This window comes from Podarcis gaigeae, assembly GCF_964106915.1.
Source record: "Podarcis gaigeae genome assembly, chromosome: 7".
NCBI classification, from domain to species: domain Eukaryota; kingdom Metazoa; phylum Chordata; class Lepidosauria; order Squamata; family Lacertidae; genus Podarcis; species Podarcis gaigeae.
Window position 1 is genome coordinate 84,119,027 of NC_139683.1, and position 26,922 is coordinate 84,145,948.

Below are 26,922 nucleotides of genomic sequence, written 5' to 3' on the forward strand. Positions count from 1 at the left end.
ATCAAAATTTGCAGGTAGCTCTTAGAAATATATTAAATAATTAATATAATTATTGGAAATTTTAAATCATGTTAATTTTTTAACCACTTTTTAAATTTTGTAACTTTAAAATGTAAAGGAAGTCCATCATGTGACATATCGTTTTAACGCCCATGAAGTTCTGAAGACGTTGGTATTTTTAATTTTGAAATATCTCAATTCTCGGCTGAGCTGTTAAGGTTTTTGTATAGTTCAGCAAGGCCAAAATTGTCATTTTTATTTTATTTTTTAATTTCAAACCGTAACTCAAAAACGGGACGAGATAAATAAAATTTTAGATTTAAACTTAGTTTGGATCATTCAACAAGTGTGCTAAATATTAAGAAAAAAATGGATGACATGACGTAAAAAAATTGGAATGACCCAACCCAATGGATGCAACCCAAGGGCATTTGATACGAAATGGGCATGTATGCAGTTGAACTGTAGGGCTACAATCCTATGCACATTTGCTAAGGGGCAAGTTTCCTTTAAATGAGTGGGGATTACTTCTGTGTAAGCACGTTATGTGCTGCTGACTGCCTAGGAACAAATCACCAACAAGAGCTCAGGGTGTTGATCAGGGACTTCAAAAATACTTGCTGCTACCTATTAGGTGACGCGGGTGGTGCTGTGGGTTAAATCACAGAACCTAGGACTTGCCAATCAGAAGGTCGGCAGTTCGAATCTCCGTGACAGGGTGAGCTCCTGTTGTTCAGTCCCAGCTCCTGCCAACCTAGCAGTTCGAAAGCACGTCAAAGTGCAAGTAGATAAATAGGTACCGCTCCGGCGGGAAGGTAAACGGCGTTTCTGTGCGCTGCTCTGGTTTGCCAGAAGCGGCTTAGTCATGCTGGTCACATGACCCGGAAGCTGTCTGCGGACAAACGCCGGCTCCCTCGGCCCATAGAGCGAGATGAGCGCCGCAACCCCAGAGTCGGTCACGACTGGACCCTAATGGTCAGGGGTACCTTTACCTTTACCTATTAGGTGACAACTGAAGAGCAATGCCTAAAGATGTTGACCATTAGATTGACACTTAGGACGGCTGAAGCCAAAGGCATAGAACTTTCTCTGGGCAGACAAAAGTGAGGATTCAATAGCTTGGAAGATGGCAGAGGCATTTACGCCACATGAAGCCAATCCATGCATGTTATAAGAGAAGAGCACACGAGAAACAGTTGAACTATTGAGCTAGTTATTCTGGCAGGCATCTTAACCGAGGTTTGGTTTTACAGTTCTGATTAGAACTTTTTTCACTGTATTTTTGTAAACAGAGACTTGTAGTATATACATTACTTAAACGAAATAAATCAGTAATAATAAAAGCAAGGCTTATCTGCCACCCTACACGACTGCCATGCAGCCGCTTGCAGTAGCTAGAAGCAGACTCTTTGAGAGTCCATGCCGCACCTGCCCAAAATTTGTACACCCTGGATATCCAGGTTGGTCAGAGAGATGTGTTGCCTTTATTGTCACAATTATTTTTGGTGTCATAACCAGAGATTTCCTTTCCCATCAGGGTTGGGGGCAGGAGTGGAGTCAGGAAGTTTACTTTATTTGTGGATACACCACCCCCTTGCTGAAAGACACTTGGTATAGAAATTTAATTTGCAGTAGGTTGTCCCATCTAGTGCTAACAGGAGGAACGATGCAGCAACTCTGTGGAAAAAGGGGTGGGAAGTTAACAAAAATAGGAGAAAAGACGAAATTGTGTTTTGATTGTATAGGTTAGAAATGTTGAAATGGTAAAAAAATGAATGTATCTGCTGCCCGAATATATGTATAACCTTGCTTGCAGAAGCAGCCTCCGTATACCCCATCTATCTTCATTCCACATAATAAACCAATATTAATTCCTTTGTTGTGTGAGCTTCTTTATTAGGCCTAAGGGTTAAAGCTATACACCGATGTTCAACAGATACATGTACAGACCCCACACGAGAGGTCTTAATCCTCTCAGAGCTGTATGTTGAAGACATGGGTGTTGTGGACATGCACGTAGGTTCAGACATACACCTCGTGACACTGGCAGCCCGGAGTAGCAAAATTAAAGGTTGAAACCAGAGATAAGAGGATCAGAAGAACAGAGGAAGTTGGAGGGATTTTGGAATTCAATGAGAAATGTGTGGCCCTTAATGCATTGGATCAATAGCTTATCCCTAGAGTTTGAGTTTAAAAATTGAAAATTTGGAGCAGATTTCAGACAAAGTGGAAAAATGGCAGGCAGCAAGACACATAACTTCATGCTGTGCAAGTAAAAATAAAAAGTATTCCCACCGCTGCAGAATTTGAGTCCTTATTAAGTCCCAGAATATGACTATTTAAATTTACTAAGATTTCTGCCTGGCGTTGCTGCATAAACTGATGTTTATTTTACGGATATGGATTCAAAGACTAGTATTGCTCTCCACTGCTTCACTTATATCAGTTTAACAAAGTGTTTGAACAACACAGTGGGTGGGAGTCAAATGCCATCAGCCGAAGCCCTGCACCAGGGCTGTCCGGTGCGCAGTGGGGCTTTCCTTGTCACTGAATTCCAGCCTATATCCATAACTCGTACCATAATGTTGAATATCATTTACCACTATAGCAGCCCCACGAGGTAGGTTACTAATATTTCCATTATATAATTTTTGTAGATAGTGGCATGTTGCAAAAAAAAAAAAAAAAAAAGGTACATTGGAAACAAAAAAATTGTTGCTTCAGTGAAAGTGGTGTCACTTTAATCAAAATAAATTATTGTAAAGGAAAAAAATGATTACTTTTCCATGTTTCTGGTATTCTAAGCACGAGCCAACAGGTTATGTATTAATCTTCCTTCTTTGGGGATCACTTGTAGTCGAGTAAGATTGTCTTCCATAAACACGGTTTTAACAATGAGTCCGTAAGTGACTGTGGAGGCCAATTACGTACATACATAAGCTCATAGGAAACTGCTCTGACAGGCATGGTTAGCAAAAAAAAAAGAAACATTTTACATATGCTGTTGAGCAAAACGTTTAAGATTTAAACACAGTTCAACGGCTGAGCAATACTGCTCCCTACAGTTCTGAAGGATCCTATAATTTCAGGGAATACCCCAAGTTTCCCAGTCAGCAATTTCACCAACTACTTTCAGCATGGTAGTTCCTTCTGGAAACATTAAGGCAGTCTCGTTTAAGTTTAACCACCATCGGTGGTTGTTGTTTAGTCATTTAGTCATGGCCGACTCTTCATCGTGTCTGACTTTTCATGACCCCCTGGACCAGAGCACGCCAGGCACTCCTGTCTTCCACTGCCTCCTGCAGTTTGGTCAAACTCATGTTGGTAGCTTCGAGAACGCTGTCCAACCACCTCGTCCTCTGTCGTCCCCTTCTCCTTGTGCCCTCCATCTTTCCCAACATCAGGGTCTTTTCCAGGGAATCTTCTCTTCTCATGAGGTGGCCAAAGTATTGGAGCCTCAGCTTCAGGATCTGTCCTTCCAGTGAGCACTCAGGACTGATTTCCTTCAGAATGGATAGGCTTGGTCTTCTTGCAGTCCATGGGACTCTCAAGAGTCTCCTTCAGCAGCATAATTGAAAAGCATCAATTCTTCGGCGATCAGCCTTCTTCATGGTCCAGCTCTCACTTCCACACATCACTACTGGGAAAACCATAGCTTTAACTATACAGACCTTTGTTGGCTGACCATCGGTACTGACACAAATTCTAGCTTCCAATACACTAGAAGTCTTTTAGCAAATTAATGTGATCTGATTGGCCTGTTAATAAAAATTTTAAAAAATAAAAAAGTCTTTTAGCAAAACGCCCAGCCCAATTTGGCCAAATTGGCAGGTCACAAGTGTCTGATGATGATGATAATGATGATAATAATAATAATAATAATAATAATAATAATAATAATAATAATATAATTGTATGGTATAAACACAGCCAGGGACTAGAAATGTAGGTCCGCACTATATAGGGCATCTTCTTGTGCATAGGATTGCTGCTTAACTCTGAACAGGAATTCTAAGCCAGATCTGTCCCCATTGACTAAGGAGGAAGTTTCACTGGTTTTAGTGAACCTTTTATTTCCCCTTCGTTTTAGCAGCCTCAGCGTAGGGCTCCCATCTTCCATTCCACTACACAAGCTGTGAGCACCCATGGATCTATGATTAAAACCTAATGTTTAATTACTTGTGTATTCCTTTGTTCTGTTTATCTGGAAACAGTTCCTACCTCCAATATCCTCTAAAATTGTTTCCCCAAATGCCCCGTGTGATTTATAAATGCTATTTGTATTTGTTGTGCTGACTGATGGTTTTATTTAACTAAACTGGAATATACTTTTATTCATTAGAAAAGGGTGAGGGCTGTTGAAGAAGAGAACACACTTTTGCTCTGCTTCAGCAGTTATCAAACGTGCATGCTTAATTTTATTATATTTACTGTACTCAACGGAGTCAACCATTACTTTAGGTTAAACCAAAAAAAATTCCTTCCAGTAGCACCTTAAAGACCAACTAAGTCAGTTCTTGGTATGAGCTTTCGTGTGGATGCATGCACACGAAAGCTCATACCAAGAACTGACTTAGTTGGTCTTTAAGGTGCTACTGGAAGGAATTTTTTTTCGTTTTGACTATGGCAGACCAACACGGCTACCTATCTGTAACTATTACTTTAGGTTGTTCATATTTATGAGTTTGCAAGATGAGAAGGACTGTTTAGGGCAGCCCTGTTTAGGGAAGCTTTTAATGTTTAACAGATTATTTTAATATTTTGTTTGAAGCCACCCAGAGTGGCTGAGGAAACCCAGCCAGATGGGCGGGGTATATTATGGAAGAAAGGGGTAAAGTTTACTGCATGTACGATGTTAAAGGAAAATATAATGAAAATGATGTATAGATGGTACTTAACTCCGGTTAAATTAGCCAAGATTTATCATAGTTGTGATAATATATGTTGGTATATTATGGAAGAAAGGGGTAAAGTTTACTGCATGTACGATGTTAAAGGAAAATATAATGAAAATGATGTATAGATGGTACTTAACTCCGGTTAAATTAGCCAAGATTTATCATAGTTGTGATAATATATGTTGGTATATTATGGAAGAAAGGGGTAAAGTTTACTGCATGTACGATGTTAAAGGAAAATATAATGAAAATGATGTATAGATGGTACTTAACTCCTGTTAAATTAGCCAAGATTTATCATAGTTGTGATAATATATGTTGGAAATGTAAAGAAAAGGAAGGTACTTTTTATCACATGTGGTGGACATGCCCCAAGGTAAGAGACTTCTGGGAAAAGATTTATAATGAATTTGAATGGCAGATGAAAATGATGGAATATATGAAGCTGGCTGACCTTACTGGAAGAATCCGTGACCAGAAAGAAGAGGAATACCAAGAAGAGTGGAAGAAATTCAAAGACTATTTGAATAAATACTGTGATATTAAAAATTAGAAATTACTTGAAAGTACCAAAATAGGCCTGGGACTAAATTAAGAGTTAATTAAATAAATAAGACTTAGAACTTTAAGAAAAGTTAAGAAATTTTATTTCTATTGGAATACTGTGTTTTAAAAATGATATCAGAAAACTACATTTTATTTACAAGGAAATTCAGATGGGAGGACTCAGAGGAAGTCCAAAACACGTTTACGAGGACAGAAGTTTAAATAACTAATTAATTTGTGTTGTTTAGGTATTTACTGGTAATTTGTTCTCCTTTTTCTGTTTGTTTATATTTGTGATTTTGTCTTTTTTCTTTTTGCTTTGTTCTTTTGTTGTGGTACGTGTAATATTTGTAAGAAACTTAATAAAAAATATTTATAAAAAACATGGGCGGGGTATAAGTAAATTATTATTAATTATTATTTATTATTAATTATTATTATTATTATTATTATTAGGAGCGATTTGGGAAAATTACAAACATCCATATTAGAAATTTTCTGCGAGCGCAGGTACACCCTCGCCCCGCCCCCTGGGGGGAACGAGGAAGTCCTCGATAAACGACGAAGCTCCCAGAGCCACTTGACGACTACAAGTCCCAGAAGGCCAGAGTGCCGCTTCCGGTTAACCTCTTCCTTGCCGCGTCGTTTCCCTGTCTCTGGAGGTCCTCGGGGGTCTTTGGACAGTGAAGACACACACACACAGAATGAGACACCCCCCCCCCAATAAAAATTCCCTCAGCTCTGCTTTCTTTCCCTCAGGCCTCCCGTCTCTCTAGGCCCGACGTGCCTCCTGAGGCCTTTCGCTGCCCCTCAGGCTGTGTCACCGTCAGGCGAGAGCCGCGGCCTCCCGCGAAGCCCCTCCTCTCTCCGGCTCCACGGCCCACGCGGCGGCGGCGGCGGCGGCGCCTCCTCCTTCCTCCGGGCCTGAGAGGCAGCGGGCAGGGAAGCCGCTTCCCTTCACGCCCGGCCGCCGCCGCTAGGGGCGCTCCAGAGGGCTCGGCGTGGGCCTGGCGGGCGGGAGGAGAGGGGTCGGCGGGCTGCGCGGCGCTGGGCCGGGGCGAGGGAGCTGAGGGCCGGCCGCGCCCGCCCGGGCCATCGCGGGCTGCCGGCGAAGCCCCGCCATGCCTGCCGCGCCGCTGCCGCCCAAGGAGAGCAACCTCTTCAAGAGGGTCCTGGTGAGGAGAGAGGGCAGGGCCTTCGTGGGGGTGGGGGGTCGCCTGGGGGGGGGAGCACCCTCGTCGTCCTCGTCCCCCCCCCCCGCCTTCCTTCCCTTTGTGCGGCGCCCGCCCTGGAGCTGAGCCCCCCCACCAAGCCCTCCTTCACCTTTCCGGGCCTCCCCTCGGAAGGAGGAGGGACGCGGAGGCCTCTCTCGGCTCCCCCCTGGTGCCCTCTCGGCCGGATTTACATATATGCTAAACAAGCTCTAGCTGAGGGCCCCACTCCAAAATATACTTCTTAATTCTCTCACTATTCATATACTTAATTGTCTCTCACTCTCAATGTATTTCTTAATTGTATTTCAGTTCAGCAATTACTTTGCTAAAATACCTATTTTGTTATGTGCAAATGGCTTTAGGTCCATCAATTACCATATAGCATCTATTCCAACACACAAAACAGTGACAATTTGTTGTTGGCAAAGGACAGCTGGACATATAAAGGGCCCCATTACTTTCAGTAGCTTAGGGCCGCATCAAACCTAAATCCGGCCCTGGGCTCGCTCTCTTCCCCCCCACGCCCTTCTGCTGTCAGTTGCAGGCGGCAGATCATTTGTGCATTTCGTTTGTTTTGTTAAATTTGCCTGCTGTCTTTCCTCCCGAGGCTTCATCCTGCTCTCTCCTGCCCACCCACCCTGAATATCCCATGCTTCTTGTCCCTCGCTGGAGATCCCCCGTGGCTTCATCAGGACCGAGGACATGGGAGAAGTGCAGGATTTGCTCCAGCCCTCCAGCTGGGCCCGCCAGGGGCTTCTCCAAGGGAAGCCAGCTGGCAGGATCCGAGCCTCTTGTGTACAGAGCCCTGCCAGCCAGGCTGGTAGCCCAGAGAGCCCCCCCTTCCTCCATGAGTGGGGTTGAGCCCTCTTCGAAAGCCACCCAAGTTACGGTCATAACTGTTTGCAAAGGACCGCCTCCAACTCTGCAACCCCATGAACACGACAGGGTTTAATTTGAAATGAGTATGCAATAGGATTATGCTGTCCAGCTGCAACCCCAGTAAAGCTGCATTAGACACAGCAGGGCTTGTTTCCCATTGAACACCCCGAAAAGTTGCATCCATTAAACTCGCTCCAGTGGGAATAATTTCTACTGAATCAAACAAGATTGAGTAAAACAGCTTAGGATCATGCTGCACTTCAGCAACATTTTCGCCTCCTTTCCCTCATTTTAAATCAGGTCCCCAACCACTCTTCTTAGCTCCCCCTGAAGCCCCAAACGTACAAAACTCTTTCAGTCATTTTGGGGGAGTGGGTTGTGTTCAGAAGCCAACTTGCATTCTGCATGTTAACCATGCATGTAATAATAATAAATAATAATAAAAACTTTTATTTATATCCTGCCCTACCCAGCCGAAGCCGGGCTCAGAGCGGCTAGCACCAAATGTATAACACATTAACATAAAATCAGACAAGCAATTAAAATACATCCTCAAATCAGATCAGGATCAGAATAAAATCCAATCAGATGGCAACCCGCAGATTAGGGTTGGGGACCTTAAATGCTCACCAGGCCCAACTGTTTGTGCTGAACTTATATGGGCCTGTGAGAAAAATTGGGAGGCCACTTTCATGTAAGTTCTTATGAAAGGGGAGAGGGAGTCAGACTGAACCCCGACCAAAGGCCTGGCAGAACAGCTCCGTCTTGCAGGCCCTGCAGAAATATGTCAAGTCCCGCAGGGCCCTAGTCTCTTGTGACAGAGCGTTCCACCAGATTGGAGCCACAGCCGAAAAAACCCTGGCTCTAGTTGAGGCCAGCCTGACCTCTCTGTGGCCTGGGACCTTCAGGATGTTTTTATCTGAAGACCGTAAGTTCCTCCTTTGCTTCCCCAGCTCCTCCTTTGCTTCCCCACCTTAGGAGGAGTCAGGGTCACCTGTGCCCACAGCCTTCCTTTAGAAACAGGCTCCCTTGGTCCTTGCATCTTTTTTCCTTCCCCATGAAACGGTATAACCTAGCAGTCAGTGTGCTGTCACTGCAGCATCTCTACACAAGCTTCAAAAGGAAGCGTACAAAACCAGTCATCACAATGTACTGGATGACCCAGGGACCAAGACAATAATAAATCAGTAGGTATGGGGTGAAGGGGCCTCCACATGGTGTTTTGAAATGCTTCTAGAGTCTTCTAAAAGACACTCATTTTTTGTAATTGACATTTCCACCCCCCTTTCTTGTACTAATAAATTACCATGTTAAACATGTGGGCAGTGTTTGATATATATATGAGCAGTCAAAGAGTTTTGTTTTTTTTTAATCTGTCAGATTCCAACCTTTGTAAAACTGCTTGGTTTTAATACTGTATTTTACTGGGAGAAGTGGAGTTAGTTTGTGTAGGTGTGGGTAACTTTTTTCACTTAGGGGGATAATCTGCTGGGAGGTGCATAACATCGGTGGGCAGAGCCAGAGCAAAGATGATTGGTAGACCTAGAGGCAAACAGTCTGGAATAAAAACCACCCTGCTACAAATCTCACCATGATTAGAAACTCCAAGTCTATGGAGGCTTACTCAGAAGTAAGCCCCACTGGGTTTGATGGCATTTCTAACAAGAACATAGGAAAATTTAAATTCAACAGACAGTTGCTGTTGGAAAGCAAATTAAGCCAACTCTTTTCTGACTTGGGCGTGCTAAGTGTGCACACAGAGACACCCAGGCCTGGTTCACATATTGTATAGCTGAAAACAGACTTGTTTAATTTGGATGTACTGGTCACTGGTTCAAGCTGCTGAGAAGTTCACTCCTTCCACACTCCTGCTTCTGCTGCATCACCAAGCAGCAAGCCAGAGTCCAGCTTGTAGTTCCTGAAGCTGGATTTGTGGTTTGTTTCTCTCTAAGCAAACCATGAGTGGTAACAAAAGGTTTGTTCTTTGCATTCTGCTGGTGGTTTGTTTGGAGGAAATAAACCACAGCTCCTGGTTTGAACACCACAGCAAGCCAGACTCCCGACTTGTTGCCTAGAGTATGGCAGGAGCAGGGGAAGAGCAGAGTGAGAACTTTTATTGTTCACATAAAATCATTGCTTAACTATAACTTGTATGGCCCAGTTTGCCTGTCAGAACTCTTATTGGACACCTGGAGGCATTTAGCAAGGGGAAATGGCAGGTAAGGAAAAGGAAAAAAGTTAGGAACTATTCTCTCCCACTGCTGTTTTTCATTTTTGAAAATTACTGTCAGTTTCCCTGCATATATTTGATAGTGTTATATCGTTTGACCCTCAGAGATCTCATTAAAAGGCAATCTTGTCAGTGATTTGAAGTGCCACTGAAGAAGCTAATGGATTGTGATACTAAGTTAAGTAAGAGATTACTTTTTAAGATAGGTGTAACCTAATCTTATTTTTTCCCCCTTCCTAGAAATGTTATGAACAAAAACAGTACAAAAATGGGCTCAAATTCTGTAAGATGATCCTTTCCAATCCAAAGTTTGCTGAGCATGGAGGTAAGTGCATTATTTTTATTTATTTATTTTCTTAAAGCAGGAGTGTCCAACAGGTTGGTCGTGATCTAGTGGTCGATCCCTGGGTGGTTTTGGTCAGTCGCGGGCTCCCTTTCCTTTCCTTTCCGGTGGCAAAAGAGTATCCAGCTTGCCCCTTCCTCAATTCATGTACGATCGCTAGAATGGAAGACAGAGTTTTCCCCTTTTTCTTTTTCCTTTTCCTTTAATAAATCTCAACATTTTTGTATCCCCTCCCTAAAAAAAGCTCAACAACTTTAACCTGAACCCCTGCTCCCCCCAGAAGGGGTAGATCACTGCCAGTTTTTTATTCTCTGAGTAGATCGCAATCTCTTTGGAGTTGGACGTCCCTGTCTTAAAGGATGTTTACCCAGCAGATATTCAGAGTGTTTGTTTTACACCATTTAGAATGATAAATTTTAAACTTCAAGTATATTGAAATAATTTAAAACAAGCCTTTCCTTCTGAGCAGTGGTAGAAACTCTGCTATATAAGCTAAGTGCCAAATGACACTAGGTTACGTTTGCCACAACAGACTGTCTAGTTGCCTTTTTTTGCAGTGACATTTCTTATTATTCCTTTTCTATACCAATTTACATTTTAAAGAAAAATCTCAAAGCGATTTACAACACATTAAAACATCAAATAAAACAATTCAGAATAAAACGACAAGAAATCTCCCGTGATCGGACGACTGGCTGGCATGCAGCAGCATCTTTTGATGTGGGGGTGTGCAATAGCAGAAAACGCTGCAGCCTGCTAGCCAGATGGAGATGTCAGTCGCCAAACCTAGAGACGAGGCATTGTCACTTGGGTGAAATTGGATCTGCACCAGTTGCAAAATGTTCCTGGCACCTGTGGAATTTCAGACAATGCTTCTGAGCAGAACCTTAGAGAATTCAGTCTTGGTCTGGTGTACATGTACAAAAGAATGAGGTGGTAAGGTGAATTGTGCCATTTCAAACTGCAGATGGTAGATTTTGCTCCTATATCTATAAATAAGTAGAAAACTAGCAAAATTGGGAATTAGCTGAACTACAGCCTTTTCTCTCACATGCTAGATGTTTCTTGCACAGCTTGTGTGTTTGTGTATTTTAATATGGGGGCATCCTCACCAGAAGTCTGAAAGCTCATTACAATACAAAACCTGTTCCCTTTTGTGGTAGTCTTTGTTTTATACTGGTACAATCTGTATCCTGAACTGTTACACTTTCTCCTACCACTCTGTTCTGAAGGTGTAGAGATCAGAACTCTCTGGTTTCTGGAAATGAATGCATGTTCCATGATAGTTGTTGGTCATAGGTTATTATTGAGTTAAGCTTGAATAATTTCACTTTGATTTACTCTGATTTACTCTGATTCAGAGCTGCTTTGTTTGGGGAGCGGGGCAGTGTTTTCTCCTTCCATTCTGCAGAGCAAGAGGAGGAGGATGTACACATTCTTCTGTGTGCTCTAGACTTAGCTGCCCCACCCCACAAAATAGTGAATGAGAAGCTTTTGTGGATGTGTGGGATGGTGAGAATCCATACCTGTGTTTGCATCCATGTATTCCCAAGAGGCGCTTGGATTATTATTATTATTATTATTATTATTATTATTATTATTATTATTATTATTATTAGATTGGGACAGTGAAACTTATCACACGTGTGTTGCTTAAACTTGATTCTTACATTATAAAATATTTCTTACAGAAACTTTGGCTATGAAAGGACTGACCTTGAATTGTTTAGGGAAGAAAGAAGAAGCATATGCATTTGTTCGCAAAGGCCTTCGTAATGATGTAAAAAGTCATGTGTGTATCCTTTCAAATAGTACACCAATTTCAATTTTTCCTAATAGTTCTGAAATCCTCTTTCTCTACCCCTCTCAATTATTATCCAGTGAATACTTTGTTATGTAACAAATTTGAGCATTTTATATTTAAATGTATAGATTAGGCCATTAGAAATTGTCTAACATACTTGTGGCTAACCTGTGGCCATCTAGATATTGATGGGACTCCAACTCCCTGTCAACCATCAGGAATAATGGGAATTCTAGTCCCACAACAACTGGTGGGTCATAGATGGGCCCCTCCTGGTCTAACAACTTAATTTGATATGTAATCTGTTAAATTTAGGAAATTCTAAAATGCAGTGTATTAGTCATAACACTGGATTCCTGGGTATTTACTGTAGGTCAGCACAAAACGTGTGATGTTTACTATGCCATTCTGTTTCTGCAGGGATGGGGGACCCTTTTATTCTGGCAGGCCGGATCCTGTGGACTCCTGCCCTTGACACCTGCCTTATAGGTTAGGCTGAAAGAGCCACTGCCTGAGGTTACTCAGTGAGTTTCATGGTGGAGTGGGAATTTGAACACAGGTTTTTCCAGTGATGCTTGTTTTTAGCAGGGGTGGAAATCTCCAGCCTGTGGGCCTAGTTAGCCCCTAAGCCTCAGAGGTTTGCTCCCCAGGCTGTTTTGTCTTTCCTGGGCCTGATGTAATAATATATGGCACTGGACACAGGAAAGTCCATGCTCAAATAAAGGAAGAATTCTGAGCACCCACAAAACATGCTTCTGATTCTTCCTTTGCAGATGCTTCTTGGACTTTGAATTACTTGACATCCTGTAATGTCAGGGGATGGAAAGGTGGTTGAGGCCACCCACCTGCTCACATGGTTTGCAGAGCCCGGGCCAGTTCTGGATCTGCCCATAGGGACTTCCCACCCCTGACCTACAGCCGACTTTTGAGGGTGTAAAACTGTCAAAGGAAATTGCAAACAACATCAGTGCCCATTAAAACACACCTGGATTACTAAACCAGGGAGGGGGGTCCTTCCCCCAGGGCCCATGGCAGCCAATGACTCTGTGGCAGAGAAAACCTTCCAGCTGGAGCAGGAGGGGCCAGGCTCCTGGCGTCTCCTCTGGCCTGCTTGGCCTTCTCCTGGCTTTCTGTTCACAGAGCAGTTGTCAAGAACTTCCTTCATGTCATGCTTCTGTCCTTCTGACATGCAGCTGCTTCATCTTCTCAGCTGCTTAGCCTCCTTGAATTTGAGTCTTTCTGCAGAATTAAAAATAAAAAATAAAAAATTGTAATTTGTAACCTGATATGCAGCTGCTTCATTTTCTCAGCTGCTTAGCCTCCTTGAATCTGAGTCATTCTGCAGAAAGGCAGGTAGCAAAAACAATCAAAATAATTTTAAGGAAAATAATATGTTTTGTCCATACATCACCTCAGCCTCATGGTCTAAACAAGTAATAGGCTATTTTGTGAAAATGAAGAATACCTAATATCACATGATTTCCTCCTCCCTTGGCTTATGGCAGCAGAGTATCCGATGGCTTAGTCATATAAGAAGAAGAGTTTGGATTTGATATCCCGCCTTTCACTCCCTTTAAGGAGTCTCAAAGTGGCTAACAATCTCCTTTCCCTTCCTCCCCCACAACAAACACTCTGTGAGGTGAGTGGGGCTGAGAGACTTCAGAGAAGTGTGACTGGCCCAAGTTCACCCAGCAGCTGCAGGTGGAGGAGCGGGGAATCGAACCCGGTTCCCCAGATTACGAGACTTCCGCTCTTAACCACTACACCACACTGGCATACAAACTTGGCATGGGAGCAAAACCTTATCTTTACCTTTGGCCTCCAGTTCATCTGGGCCTTTGTCTAGCAATGTCCAGAAGGGTTACATCACCACTGTAGTATGGGAGATTTTTCATGAGGATTAAGCTCTCACTAGTTTTCTAGGTGCCAGGATGTCTTGATTCCCAGACAACTGAGCACTTTGGACTTCTTTAACCCAAGGAACTTCTCCACAATTTTCTGTTGAAGTGCTATGGTAAAATGGCAATTTAACATTTAACTGGCAGATGCACAACTATACCATTAATGCTGAATGCCTGCGCAAAAACATTGTTCACATCAAAGTGCCATTAAATGCCACATCATATTGCTAACTCCTGCGTTGTATTTTGTATTTGAAATCGCTCCTATGGCTATATAAATCCTTCATTATAATATGTCTTTGCTCATGCTCTTAAGTTGAGATAAATGAATAACACTCATTTATGAATCCTTTCAGGACTATAAACATTTGTCTTAAACTCCCCGTCCCCCCATCCCCCAAAAACAGTGCATTTCCTTAACTCTGTTAGGTTGGCATGTTTATGGACTCCTGCAACGCTCTGATAAAAAATATGATGAAGCTATTAAGTGCTATCGAAATGCTCTGAAATTAGATAAAGACAATCTACAAATTCTAAGAGATCTCTCACTGTTGCAGATCCAAATGAGGGATCTTGAAGGCTATAGAGTAAGTAATTCCTCCGGTTTTTGTGTTGAGCTTAACCGAAAACTTGCAAAGTGCTCTCTGAATATTTACTAGAGTTGAGAGGAGCATTTGAGTTTAATTAGGTTGGGGAAATGGACATGCCAATGTTATCTGGGCACCATCTTATGGGTATATGATTTATTTGCCATGTTCAAAACCACCATTGTACAGAACAATTGGGGGGGGGGGGACTTGGCAGCACATGGCAAAATGGAAAACCGTTCTTGATGTAGTACCTTCCATTGCTACTTGCAACACTATTCTTTAATTCTGGAGGAGTGGCAGTGACAGTGGCAAATTGTAAATTTACTTGCTAGTAAACATAGTTAAGGTCAGAGGTTGGGCTGCAGTTATAAGTATTTAATAAGAAGTCCAGCTGAGCTTTTCTAGTTTTCTTTGCTGTTAAGTCTTCATCCTTTTTTTCATTAAACAGAATCATTTTGCACTGTTGGTTAAGAATGCCAAAATTAATTATTTGGTAGATTATATTTATATTCGTTATCTCTTTAAAGGAGACCAGGTATCAGCTGCTGCAGCTGCGGCCCACGCAGAGGGCTTCTTGGATTGGATATGCAATTGCATATCATTTGCTAAAAGATTATGATATGGCCTTAAAATTACTGGAAGAGTTTAGAAAAACTCAGCAGGTAAGATCTTTTAAAAATGTCAATTATTGTACACAGTTAAGAATCTGAGTAAGTGTACTGTAGTCAGAATGTCTGTTTTTCTATCCATTGTTCGAAAGAATCACAACTTTGGGACATAAAGCAAAGAAGATGTGCCATTGTTTTATGAAATGTTTCCATTTATTGTACAGTCAGTATCAAATTCCTTATAGCCTCAGTTATGTTATTGGAATGATAAGCTAATCAAGTACCAGAGATTGTGATACATTATACACCTGAAATTAAAAAATAGGATGCCACGGGCAACGCACACAGGTGGTTCAACATACGCAAGTCTTTGTACTTGGTCCTTGGTGGAATACCAGAAGAGTATTGTGAGTTGTCTGTAAAGCTGTCATTCTTGGTGGGTGGATCAAATTTGATCTCTACAGGTCCCTCTAATAATTTTGTTGTCAGACTTTTCTGTGAAGAAGCTAAATTTAAATGGAAACCATTAAGCCACGATATCATGAAGAATTGACAGATGGTGTTGTCAGGTAGCACACAAATTCAGTTCAAAGCATCTGTTTATAATTTATGTTGGTGGGTGGAATTATTCACTTCCTGAATCATATACAGTGGTACCTTGGTACTCGGAACGGCTTGGCTCCTGTACAAATCGGCTCCCAAACGCTGCAAACCTGGAAGTGTTCCGGTTTCTGAATGTTTTTCGGAAGCCAAATGTTCGACGTTGCTTCCATGGCTTCCGACTGAGTGCAGGAAGCTGCTGCAGCCAATTGGAAGACGCGCCTTGATTTTTGAACGGTTTCGGGAGTCAAACAAACTTCCGGAACGGATTATGTTCGAGAACTGAGGTGCCACTGTAAATGCTTTTTTTTTTAACCTCTGGAATAATATGAACCTGGAACATTGTGACATTTTTGGTACTTCAGTGAGGGATAATGCTATCAAAATACTTTGTTTTGGGGTTTTATATACCTGGGTTCAAAATACAGGTCCCCCCTTTATAATGCATGGCAGCAGGAGACTTGTTTCTCCTCTTGCTGCATCTCTTTTTAAAATTGGAAAGCATGTATGCATGAAGTATGAATAGTACAGTATAGATGTACTTTGATACCAGAGTAAAAAATGTATCCTAAGAAAAGAAGCAAATATGAATGTCAATAGTTGAGAGGATAATTGAGGAGATCAACTTATTGCTTTGTAATTTTTCAAGGCCAGAATTCTTTTAAATGACTGTTCATTTCCAAGTTCTAATTCAACTATCCAGTGTCCCTTTATTAACCAAAAAAGAACTTTTGTGAAGTTAGTCTTCTGGGGCAGATTAAATGTTAACTATTCTGTTATTTTCCAGATCCCTCCTAATAAAATAGACTATGAATATAGTGAATTAATATTGTACCAGAATCAAGTTATGAGAGAGGCAGATCTGTTTCAAGAATCTCTGGAACACATAGAAACTTACGAGAGGCAAATATGTGACAAGCTCATGATAGATGAAATAAAAGGTAATAATTTTTTTTCCTTTTCACATGCTGAAAATATTCCTTGGTGTGTGAATCTTGGTGTGTGAGGTGGTTCAGTCTAGGGAGCTGGGGACCATTAAACCTAGAGGAAGATCACGTTTCCCCCTTGTCATTAAGTGTTTTTTGGGGGACTCTGTGTGTAATATAAACATCACACAGACATGCGTGCACACACTGTGCAGACACATGCCAGTCCATAAACATAGGTGCTGTACTGTTTTCAATACTTGATTAGGAGCCGCCCAGAGCGGCTGGGGAAACTCAGACAGATGGGCGGGGTATAAATAATAAATTATTATTATTATTATTATTATTATTATTATTATTATTACCACCATGAAGTCATTACAGTAAGTCGCTGGGTGACTCAGGGCAGCGCTGAACAGATGCAGCAAGACCTGTCTCATTATCCTAATCAGAATGCTCATTCCATAGTCGGTCTGTGTCATCATCACTGTGGCTAATTGGCTCTTTCAGGCTTCCAGAGTTGAAGACTTCGCCTTCCAGCTGTAGAATGTTTCCCTTAACTTAAATCTGGTTTATGATTTTATTCTTACTTTAGGAGAAATGTTGTTGAAGTTGGGAAGATTGAAAGAAGCTTCTGAAGTCTATAAAGAGCTTATTGACCGGAATGCAGAAAATTGGTGTTATTATGAAGGCTTGGAGAAAGCTCTACAGCCACGTAAGTGTTGTAGTTATAAACTTGCTTTGCACTTTCTTTATTAAGCAATTGGTGTCTTGTTAAGTTCAGAAATCGGAACTCTTGGAACCCTAGACCTTGAAAAGAAGATGGGTATTTGAATTTCATTGTCCAGCATAATTTCCAGTGTTTTATCTACTTACAAGCCTATCTGTACTCAAAACCATAAATCATTATCAGGGACTTCTTCATATGGAGGAGCCTAAAGAGTGAGCTAAATGGCTACATTCCTTATTGAAGTGATAAGCTTACAGCTTTTTAGCTACTTGTTTTTTAAAGCTACTTCAGTGTACAGAAACCCATCACCCTGAGATTAAGAGTCTCGTGCTGTACCAACTGAGCTGCATCAGAAGTATAGCTCAAAATACTATCTTTGGAAAAATGCTGCCAGAGAAATGATGGTATACAAATGGAAGAACTACCTATAATTACTAAATTTACTCTTAAATGTGCTTCACTGCACTATGCATAACTATTACATTACAAAATTTATAATGAAATTTCAATGCTATGCTCCCATTTACTGCTATTTACACTCAACGGCTTCAGTGGAGTTAAGCACAGTTAGAGGATTTTAAAGATTATATTTTAACCTTTATAACAATGTTACTTTTTTTAAGGTGCTCATAGAATTGCTTCCTCCTCCATGGTAACTTCTGGAGCTCCAACATGTGGTTTCAGAACTGAGGATTTATGTATTGCAGTTTGACTTTTGATATTGATGAAATATTTTGCAACATGGTTGCACCACAAAATTGTTTGGTTTTTAAAAATGTGCGCGTGCACACACAGTATATTTCTATCTTTCTTTCATCAGCTGTTCTCTTTCATCATACTGAAAACTGCTTTTCAACCTGTTCTACATAAAAAAATGCAGTTTGAGATGTTCACCAAGGGCTTCTGTTGAAGAGGACAAGATAAAATTCCTACTAGTGTAGTTTTCCATATTGCATATAGGCACAATTGTGATTTAAACCAGATGCTTATAACAAAGACTCAAACTGTACATTTATCATCCACCAATAGGCTCTTTAGATGAGAGACTAGAAATGTATGAAGAAATAAGCAAGCAACATCCAAGAGCGGTTTCACCTAGAAGATTACCTTTAAACTTTGTCACAGGTAACATTGCATATTTCTTTTGTACCTTTAGAACTAAACCGTTGGCCCCACATACCAGCAGCATGCAAAGTCAAACCATTGTGGAACTCAGCGCTGCAGCAGAACGACTGTGAGAGCAGAGCAACTGCCATTTCCCCCCTGGGAGCTTGGCTTAGGGTGACAGGCCAATAACTGCCAATACAAAAGGCAAAGGGGATTTTTTGTGTGGAAGGCAAAATTGTGTGCTTAGCACAAGTACAGTGGTACCTCAGGTTAAGAACCTAATTCGTTCCGGAGGTCCATTTTTAACCTGAAACTGTTCTTAACCTGAAGCACCACTTTAGCTAATGGGGCCTCCTGCTGCCACCACGCCGCTGGAGCACGATTTCTGTTCTCATCCTGAAGCAAAGTTCTTAACCCGAGGTAATATTTCTGGGTTAGCGGAGTCTGTAACCAGAAGTGTATGTAACCTGAAGCGTATGTAACCCGAGGTACCACTGTACTAGAGCAAGACAGGAATCCCCTCTTTTCATTGCAACCTGCTATGTCCCCCCAAAACATTACTGCTGCCGGTTGGAAGATACAGCACAGGATGTGATTCATCATAGAAAGCTGCACCACATCGTAAAGGATTGGTGAAAGTGCTTCCACTAGCACAGAGCCACCATTTGGCCCTGTCAGATGGTTCTGTCAAATGCTGGTCACAAAACAGCTGACTTTTTTTTCTTTCTAATGTACACACATTCAGATGCTTCCTGTATTAGCATAGCACACTCATCCTTTATTGCTGTTACAAACAGCAGTAACGGCCACTAATTGTAAGGGTTCAGATATCTTCCTTACGTCATTTTTTAACAACTGTGTCGTTAAAACATCCTTCTGCACTCACTGAACTCCTTGGGTATGTCATAGGTTCAGTTAAAGAATGTGCTATATGTGTTTTTTTAAAACAACAACAGCAACCCAGTATCCTGACAGGCTAAAAAGGCTGAAATTATGTATAAATTATGCAAATTAGAACAATTATTCAAAACAGTCAAGTTTGCTCAAAAAAAGACCAGGTACAAGTATTTCTGTCAAAGCAGAAAAACTTTTTAATTTCAAATTACAAGTACTGTTCTTACCAGCTTATTTCAGTAGTGCAACACTAAGTAATAAGAATATAACCCAATGCAATTTTGTTTCTAGGTGAAAAATTTAGAGAACTAATGGATAAGTTCCTGCGGGTTAACTTCAGTAAAGGCTGCCCACCTTTGTTTACCACTTTGAAATCTTTGTATTACAGTAAAGAAAAGGTAAAACTCCAATTTATTCAGTTTTCGTACAGCTTTGTGTGTCTTAAGGATAATTTACCAGTTACAGTCACTTTTCCTTTCCATTTCTCATGCCATGGTAAACTGTAGTAAATGGTTAAGATTAATAGGCCTAAGAAGAGTATTTCACTCCTTCCCACTCTCGCTGGGTGGTAGGAAACAAGCTGTGACCCTTGACTTATGCCTGAAGGCAGGGATCATGGGTTGTTTCACTCCCAACAAATCATGGTCTGTGGCCAAGTTTGTACTTGGCTTATTGATCATGGTTTGTTGGAACAAAGCAATGTTCTCAGGTAACAAGAAGCCAGGGATCTAAGCAAGGGAGAACTGAGCCTTTGTAAATCTGTGTTTAAATTTCATTCATCTGCCATAACCACCTGAAAATTTGATTTCGGATAAAACTTGCTATAGTCTTGTTTATCTACCCTGCTACAATTTTCTATTTTACTTGCTTACTTGGAAGTATATTCTATTGAAATCAAAGGGTGCCTACTTGCGAAATATGCATAGGATTGCAGCCTGGAGATCTAGATGCAGTTTCTGTTGCTCACACATTGTTGACATGCCGTTACGATTTTCTAAACTTTTAAGACTTTATATATTTCCAATCCATGTCCTCCTAGTGAAGGAATAGTACAAAAGACAATAAAATGATTCTGAAGTCTTCATTTTCAGTAGAAAAACATGATATAAAAACTGAAAGAAAATATTGTCCAATGCATTTAATAACTCTTTGTGGAATTATGTCTTTTAACATAAACTATAACATAATCTCTCATGTTAAATATGTCGGTAGTGTCATGCAATAACAGTTTAAGGGTTATTTTAAAAACATTTTCATAATTTCAGTAACCTTATATAAAAAATACTTTAGTGGGGTAGGGGTGGGTATATAAAAATACAACTTAAAGGAAAATACTCCTGTTATTCTAGCAGTAATATTAACATTAGTTAATATTACTCTTCATCTTCAGGTGAAATGACTGGCTCAGAAAGCCACCTGTTGTGTGGTGTGTACACATTGTTATGAATGGGAATTCCTAAAGTAGGATATTTATGCCAAAATAAGGAGCTGTCATTGATTTATTGTACTGTCTTTAGGAATATCTATATAGACAGCAGTTGATCAGGACCTTGGAAGAAGTCAGCTGGATGGCTTTTAAATTGAAGATGGGTTTGGAAAGTTGAAGTTGATGGATATTTTGTGGGGTTTGGCCTTGTCATTTTGACACAATAAGATATAAAAATAGAGGATTAAGTGTTTTCAAAGAATTTTAGGTGCAGTTTTGTTCCCAGCTAGATGCAAAACTTTAACTTTAGCTGTAAGAACAGAGGCTCTATTTTCATTTTATAATTTACACATAGAGCGGTATCTAGTGCGCAGACAGACATAATTTACACAGCAGGATTTCCCCTTTTCTTGCTCATACACACACAGAAATCTGCCCTGGAAGATCTCCCAACCCTCAGGCATAGCTTTTTGGAGCAGTAGAGAGCATAACGCAGCACCACATACCTGACCTCCCTCCAGATAAGTTACTGCTGCACACCTGGAGGAGGGGCAAGGTCAATGCAGTGGCAGAGGCACTCAGGTGCTGATGATGCATTAACCATGTGCTGACCTGACCGCCATGTCTCCCCTCTCCATCTCAGGATGCGGCAGCAGGTTGGCCAGAGGGCGGTCAGGTAAGCAGTGCAGCCCCACAGCGCCATCCACTTTGGTTTGGAGGTAGGAGGAAAATTCCCATACTGCAAGTCTTTTCCACCTGTAGAAAATGGAACAAGTTGTGTTCCCTGGACTATTTTTATAACATAAAATACATTGTGTAGTTGTTTGTGTAGATGGGTGCTATTCTATCTGCCCTGCTCATGGATGCCCATAGCCCAGTTGTCTTTCAACAACTTTGTAAGTTGTGCCACTGGAGATGTCTGTAGTGGGTTGGGTTACTGCAATCACCCTAGGGCTGCATCATCTGAAGGACTGCTTGCTTGTCTTTTGAGCCTGCCCCTTCCTTGGCCCTTGCATCAGTTAGAAAGCCGCATCTTGGAGGAGGAGGAGGGCTGTGCATAGCACTGATTTCCTGCTCATTGTATCAGTCTCAAAAAAAGCTTCACAAACTCTTCAGAATTCCTTTTTTTAAAGAAAATAATATTTATTAAAGTTTTAAAGGTTACAAAAAGAAAAAGTAAAAACACCATATTAAACAAAAACAAAACAACACATCACAATAAGGAAAAAAAGAAAAAAGAGGAAAAATGAGAAAAAGAAAATCCATTAAAAAACACAACGAATCTTCCCATAACTTATCTTTCATTTGCTTGTTTCCTTGACCTCCTCACACCTCCCTTTTTTGTATTCTAGTTCGGTTAACTATTTCAGCAAATCCTTTCCATCTTTTCCAATTTTTGTCCTGTAATTTATCTTAATATAATGTAACTTTACTTTCCCTCCTTTCACCAATTAACAGTCTGTTTTTTCCTAATCCTTTATAACATTTCTGCTAAAACCACATAACTTCATTCCAACATCCTTCTAACATTCATTAATTTTACAATGTTTCTGTAAATAGTCTTTGAATTTCTTCCAATCTTCTTCCACCGACTCTTCTCCCTGGTCTCGGATTCTGCCAGTCATTTCTGCCAGTTCCATGTAGTCCATCACCTTCATCTGCCATTCTTCCCGGGTGGGTAGATCTTGTGTCTTCCAGTACTTTGCAATAAGTATTCTTGCTGCTGTTGTAGCATACATAAAGAAAGTTCTACCCTTCTTTGGCACCAATTGGCCGACCATGCCCAGGAGAAAGGCCTCTGGTTTCTACAAACTCTTCAGAATTCTAGCAGTCACTCCTTCAGAGTGAAATACGAAGGGAGGACTGTAAAATAAGTCAACATCAAGGTTTACGTCAAATGTGTTGCAGGTGTGTTGATTCCATTGAAGCTCAACATCATGTGTCCTCTTTGAGTAACTTAAAACATGGAGAGGCTGTGATGAAATAATGCATGAGGGAATGACTGGCTGGAAGAAACAGCAGAAGTCTCAGAAAGTGTACTCAGGAAGGTAGGCTGACTCCCCCTGAAGACTTTTCTTTTGCCCTCATAGGAAGGCTGGCTTTGTGCCTGATAGGAAATAATGGGGGCCTGAGGAAAGCTGTGGTAGCTGCAGAAGAAAGAGAGTCTCTTCCACAGCCAGAACAGAGGGAGAAAATCATTCTGTCTGACAGGATGAAACATTTACACATGCAGAACCTTTAGCATAGTGAGATTTCACCCTGTATTCCACCTCTGCTTCCAGACTTCAGGAGAAGAGTATCATCGTTTTTATAGCAAAAGCAGCACCACATCCACACAAATGGGAGGAATCAGCAGAAAGAAAGAAAATGAGAGAGAGAGAGAGAGAGAGAGAGAGAGAGAGAGAGAAAATGAAATTTCCACGAGTGTGTTCAGATAGACTGGGCAGGACAGAGAGTTACTGTGGAAGTAAGGGGGCTGGTCTGCAAAGTTGCCCACTTTGCAGCACATGCTGCATTTGGGTTGTGAAGGCCAAACAACTGTTGGCTGTGGGGTGGGCGAGGCAGCAAAATAGGACAGAGGGTACGAAATGGGGAAGAGGTGAGTGAAGAAAGCAGCAATGGAGAAAATGAAGACGGAGGAAGAAGGAAAGAAAGTAGCAAAGAGGAAGAACGGACAGCGAGGAAACGGGAACTGAAGTGAATATAGTGAGATTTGCAGAAAGGGAAACTAGAACTTGAGAAGAGTATGGGGTTGTTTGGGACATACCAGGGATCTGTAATGTTTCACTTTTCCATGCCTGCTTGGCAGCTGTGTATACCCTAAACAGCTAGGAGGAGCTCCTCAGTGTTCCTCCTTGCCAGGCCTAGCTTGGGAATCCATCCCTCCAACCTCTCTGGCAAACCTCACGGATTGAGAAGAAGCTGGGATTGAGAAGGAGCCTTACTGAGCCCACCCATGCAGCTTGGGTAGTTCCTTTTCTTAACATCAGCTTAATTTTGCAGGGTGCCTCTCCCCCTTGCCTTCCTTTGAATCCTCACTCCCTTCCGGTCCTGCCAGCTCAGACTGTCAGCCCTAGAGTCACAAGATGGGCCTTCCCCCCGTGGTTACAATATTCCCACGTGCTTCCCTGCAGCAGAGGATTATACAGTACCACGCTAGGTGCACTTGTGAACGGGGCCTTCCTTGAGTCACAGCTCCTGTGCAAGTGCTAAATGAAATCAGTGGAGTCCTGCCAGAGCTTGTTTACATAATCAAGGATTCAGAGGTGACTTATGGGATAAGTTGCCATCCACAAACAAAAATTCAGGTTGTTTCCAGTGCACCTTCTTGATCTTGACCTGTTCACTGTATTTTTCAGGGGGTCTGCCTCATTTGTCAGAGATAACAAGGAACATACTTCAAAAAGATAAACCTACGATCTCTGATTCTGTTAACAATGATTGATTCAGTCTTCAGTTGTCCATCTCCATTTCACCCCTTAAGCACTAGATTAACCGCATAGGCTGTTGAAGCAGAAAAGGGATCATGTTCTAAAAAGCAAAGCAAAAACAAGCTTATCAGTGCTCTTTTGAGTATCAGTAAATTCCATTGAGCATACCTTTAGCAAGGATGCACAATCCTCACTGAAATGAGTTGTGGCATTTTTCTCCTGTGTGTGTGTGAGAGAGAGAGAGAGAATGAGAATGAGGAGGCATATTGTGTAGGGACCTATGGAGAAAGGTCTTGGCTACTTATTTATATCAAATCAGAATGCAAAATGAGCCACATTCCCCCCATGCTTCATGGCAGGTGGACCCTTTAGCACATCACACACCAGCAGAATTAAATGCATGCGTTTGGATAGAGTGTGAGGTTTCCCCTAGCACAGCGGGGAAGACCTTTTAGTTTGATTCAGTAGGACTGTGCTATACTATCCCATGTCCTTGTGACCAACCTCTCTCTATTTCTGTGGAGGCTTCTCTTTCATTCATGAGTCTTGCCGATACCAGGGTGGTGCACTTGTCCACGAGATTTCTTGTGTGGAGGTTCACTTACACCAAACTGTGCTTGCTGAATCCAAACCGCAAAAACATGTTAGACTCTTCTCCCCTTAGCGTGTTAAGCTTTGCAGTGACAGGAAGAATCTGAAATGCGTATACTATGAAATGCGCAGACCCTCACCCCATCAGGTGAATTTCTGAAATGGTGTAAGGCAGACTTTCAACACAGCAGTTGGAATGGTTATGGACATTCTGTGATGATTAGCTTCGTCACTGAAAATGAACACTCACATTATCCAATATACTAATCATGTGCTGATCCTTATGTTGCCAGAATGGCGTTGTCCACACTCCAGAGGGAGGTGTTAGCAGGTTCAGGGGAGACCCAATGTTTGTAGAAATCTGAAAATAAAATTTTAATAAAAAAAGTAACCCTAAGGAGTGGGTGACCAAAAACATTCCAGTGGGGAGTGAGCACTCTTTTAAGTGTCTGTTTCCAGGTGAGGGGAGAGAACAGAAAACTGGGAGGGGGGAATGAAGTGTTCTGGAAGAGGGCTGGCTTGCTGGTTATTAGGGACCCCAAACAGAAGCAGTCAACTCTTCAACACTTGGTTGCTCATCCCGCTTGATCTGTATAAATTCAGACACAAAATGGGCCATGCGACGGTCACCTCCAGACTGGATGATTGTAACTCGCTCTACGTGGGGCTGCCCTTGAGACTGACCCAGAAACTCCAGCGAGTGCAGAATGCTGCAGCAAGACTCCTTACGGGGTCTTCGCTGCGAGATCACATTCACCCAGTGCTATACCAGCTGCACTGGCTCCCATTGGAGTACAGGATCAGGTTTAAGGTGCTAGTTTTAACCTTTAAAGCCCTATACGGCCTAGGACCCTCGTACCATGGGACCACCTCTCCTGGTATGCCCCACAGAGAAACTTAGGGTCTTCAAATAAAAACATCTTGAAGGTCCCAGGCCACAGAGAAGTTAGGCTGGCCTCAACTAGAGCCAGGGCTTTTTCGGCTGTGGCTCCGATCTGGTGGAACACTCTGTCACAAGAGACTAGGGCCCTGTGGGACCTGACATCTTTCCGCAGGGCCTGCAAGACAGAGCTGTTCCACCAGGCCTTTGGCCAGGGCACAGCCTGACTCCCTCCCTCGGCAATCTTCACAGAGCTCTGGCCCAATGGTGGCCAGTGGCTTGAATTTAATTAATTTTAGAATGTTGTTTGTGCTGTACTTTTGTACTGTTTTATTGTTGTTAGCCGCCCTGAGCCCGGCTTCGGCTGGGGAGGGCGGGATATAAATAAAATTTATTATTATTATTATTATTATTAAGCTATGGATTTCTCACAGGTCTTTGGTTAGCAATTGGGGTAAGCATAATGCTGGGCTAGATAACACTAAGCCATGGTTGCTTTAACCATGTGTTGTTCAATAAGCCACAAGTCATCTCACAGACAAATCATATCTTGTTTCTCTGAAGCTTGGTTTGTTTTTATATCTCTGTTGCTTTGGAAGAGTCTGGGGCAGACAAACTATGGTTAAGCAGAGATGCTGGGCTCTGACGGAACACCAAGCCATGGTTAAAATAATCCATCAACAATCACAGTCCCTTCCAACTCTACCGTTCTATGATTCTATGTATCCGTGGCTTCACATTGTAGCTTGTTGCCAGAAAACAAACAGTGGTTAATCTTCTGAATTAGAGTGGCTAAACAGACCATGGATTGGAGTTATTTGTGAACCAGGCCAGCCTGCTGATGGGATCCAGCAGTTTATTTTTATGTAGCTTCACCCATGTTCTCACAGAAACCCCATCTCTTTCGTGCTCTGATAGCAAAAGTAGAAACTGATTGGGTTGAACTAGTCTGCAAAAGTAGTTAACAGTTTTAAAAACAATGGGGGGGAAAATAGGCAACCATTTAACCTTTATTGTAAAGAGAAGGGGAAGGGATCCTCACCGCTTTGGATATAACGGGTGATATCCAGTGTTGGTTATACTCTGAGTAGACCATTAGATCAATGGTTTGATGCCACTAGCTTTTACATGTTCCGATTTTGCTCTGGGAATAAACTAGGTGCGGATTATTTGTTTTGCAAAACATAATGTATTATACAGATTTTAGTATTGTTTTAAGTTAGTTAGAAGTATTAGCACTATTCATTTGGCATGATTAGCTCTATCTGGATAATATATCAAATGGAATGCAATATGATTTAAAGAAAAAATCAAGTTAAAATAA

General features: G+C 41.7%; 1 protein-coding gene and 2 long non-coding RNA genes across 10 annotated transcripts in view; 2 read left to right on the forward strand and 1 right to left on the reverse strand.

The window, feature by feature from the left end:
* Nucleotides 1–204: 204 nt before the first annotated feature.
* On the reverse strand, nucleotides 205–2,479 carry LOC310848911. The gene is made up of 2 exons (XR_014566678.1): nucleotides 999–2,479; nucleotides 205–627 (listed from the first exon to the last, which is right to left on the reverse strand). It is a non-coding gene; the product is annotated as an uncharacterized lncRNA (long non-coding RNA).
* Nucleotides 2,480–4,355: 1,876 nt separating this feature from the next.
* Nucleotides 4,356–5,313, forward strand: LOC310849505. Its single transcript, XR_014566940.1, has 2 exons — nucleotides 4,356–4,461; nucleotides 4,667–5,313. It is a non-coding gene; the product is annotated as an uncharacterized lncRNA (long non-coding RNA).
* Nucleotides 5,314–6,460: 1,147 nt separating this feature from the next.
* The window catches only part of NAA16 (N-alpha-acetyltransferase 16, NatA auxiliary subunit), a 37,535-nt gene continuing 17,073 nt past the window's right edge, over nucleotides 6,461–26,922 (forward strand). For 4 of the 8 annotated variants that reach the window (XR_014566661.1, XR_014566662.1, XR_014566663.1 and 1 more), the window contains exons 1-9: nucleotides 6,465–6,619; nucleotides 10,008–10,092; nucleotides 11,802–11,906; nucleotides 14,245–14,402; nucleotides 14,933–15,067; nucleotides 16,401–16,554; nucleotides 17,135–17,254; nucleotides 18,299–18,394; nucleotides 19,562–19,668. Coding sequence is in view for 3 of the 8 variants with exons in the window: in XM_083748410.1 (XP_083604536.1) it covers nucleotides 6,566–6,619; nucleotides 10,008–10,092; nucleotides 11,802–11,906; nucleotides 14,245–14,402; nucleotides 14,933–15,067; nucleotides 16,401–16,554; nucleotides 17,135–17,254; nucleotides 18,299–18,394; nucleotides 19,562–19,694; nucleotides 20,788–20,812 (1,065 nt within the window). In the remaining 5 variants the exon portion in view is untranslated. Of the gene's footprint in view, nucleotides 6,620–10,007; nucleotides 10,093–11,801; nucleotides 11,907–14,244; nucleotides 14,403–14,932; nucleotides 15,068–16,400; nucleotides 16,555–17,134; nucleotides 17,255–18,298; nucleotides 18,395–19,561; nucleotides 19,705–20,660; nucleotides 20,692–20,787; nucleotides 20,940–26,922 lie in introns of those variants that run through there. The other 4 variants (XM_083748410.1, XM_083748411.1, XM_083748409.1 and 1 more) reach the window with 4 other exon arrangements.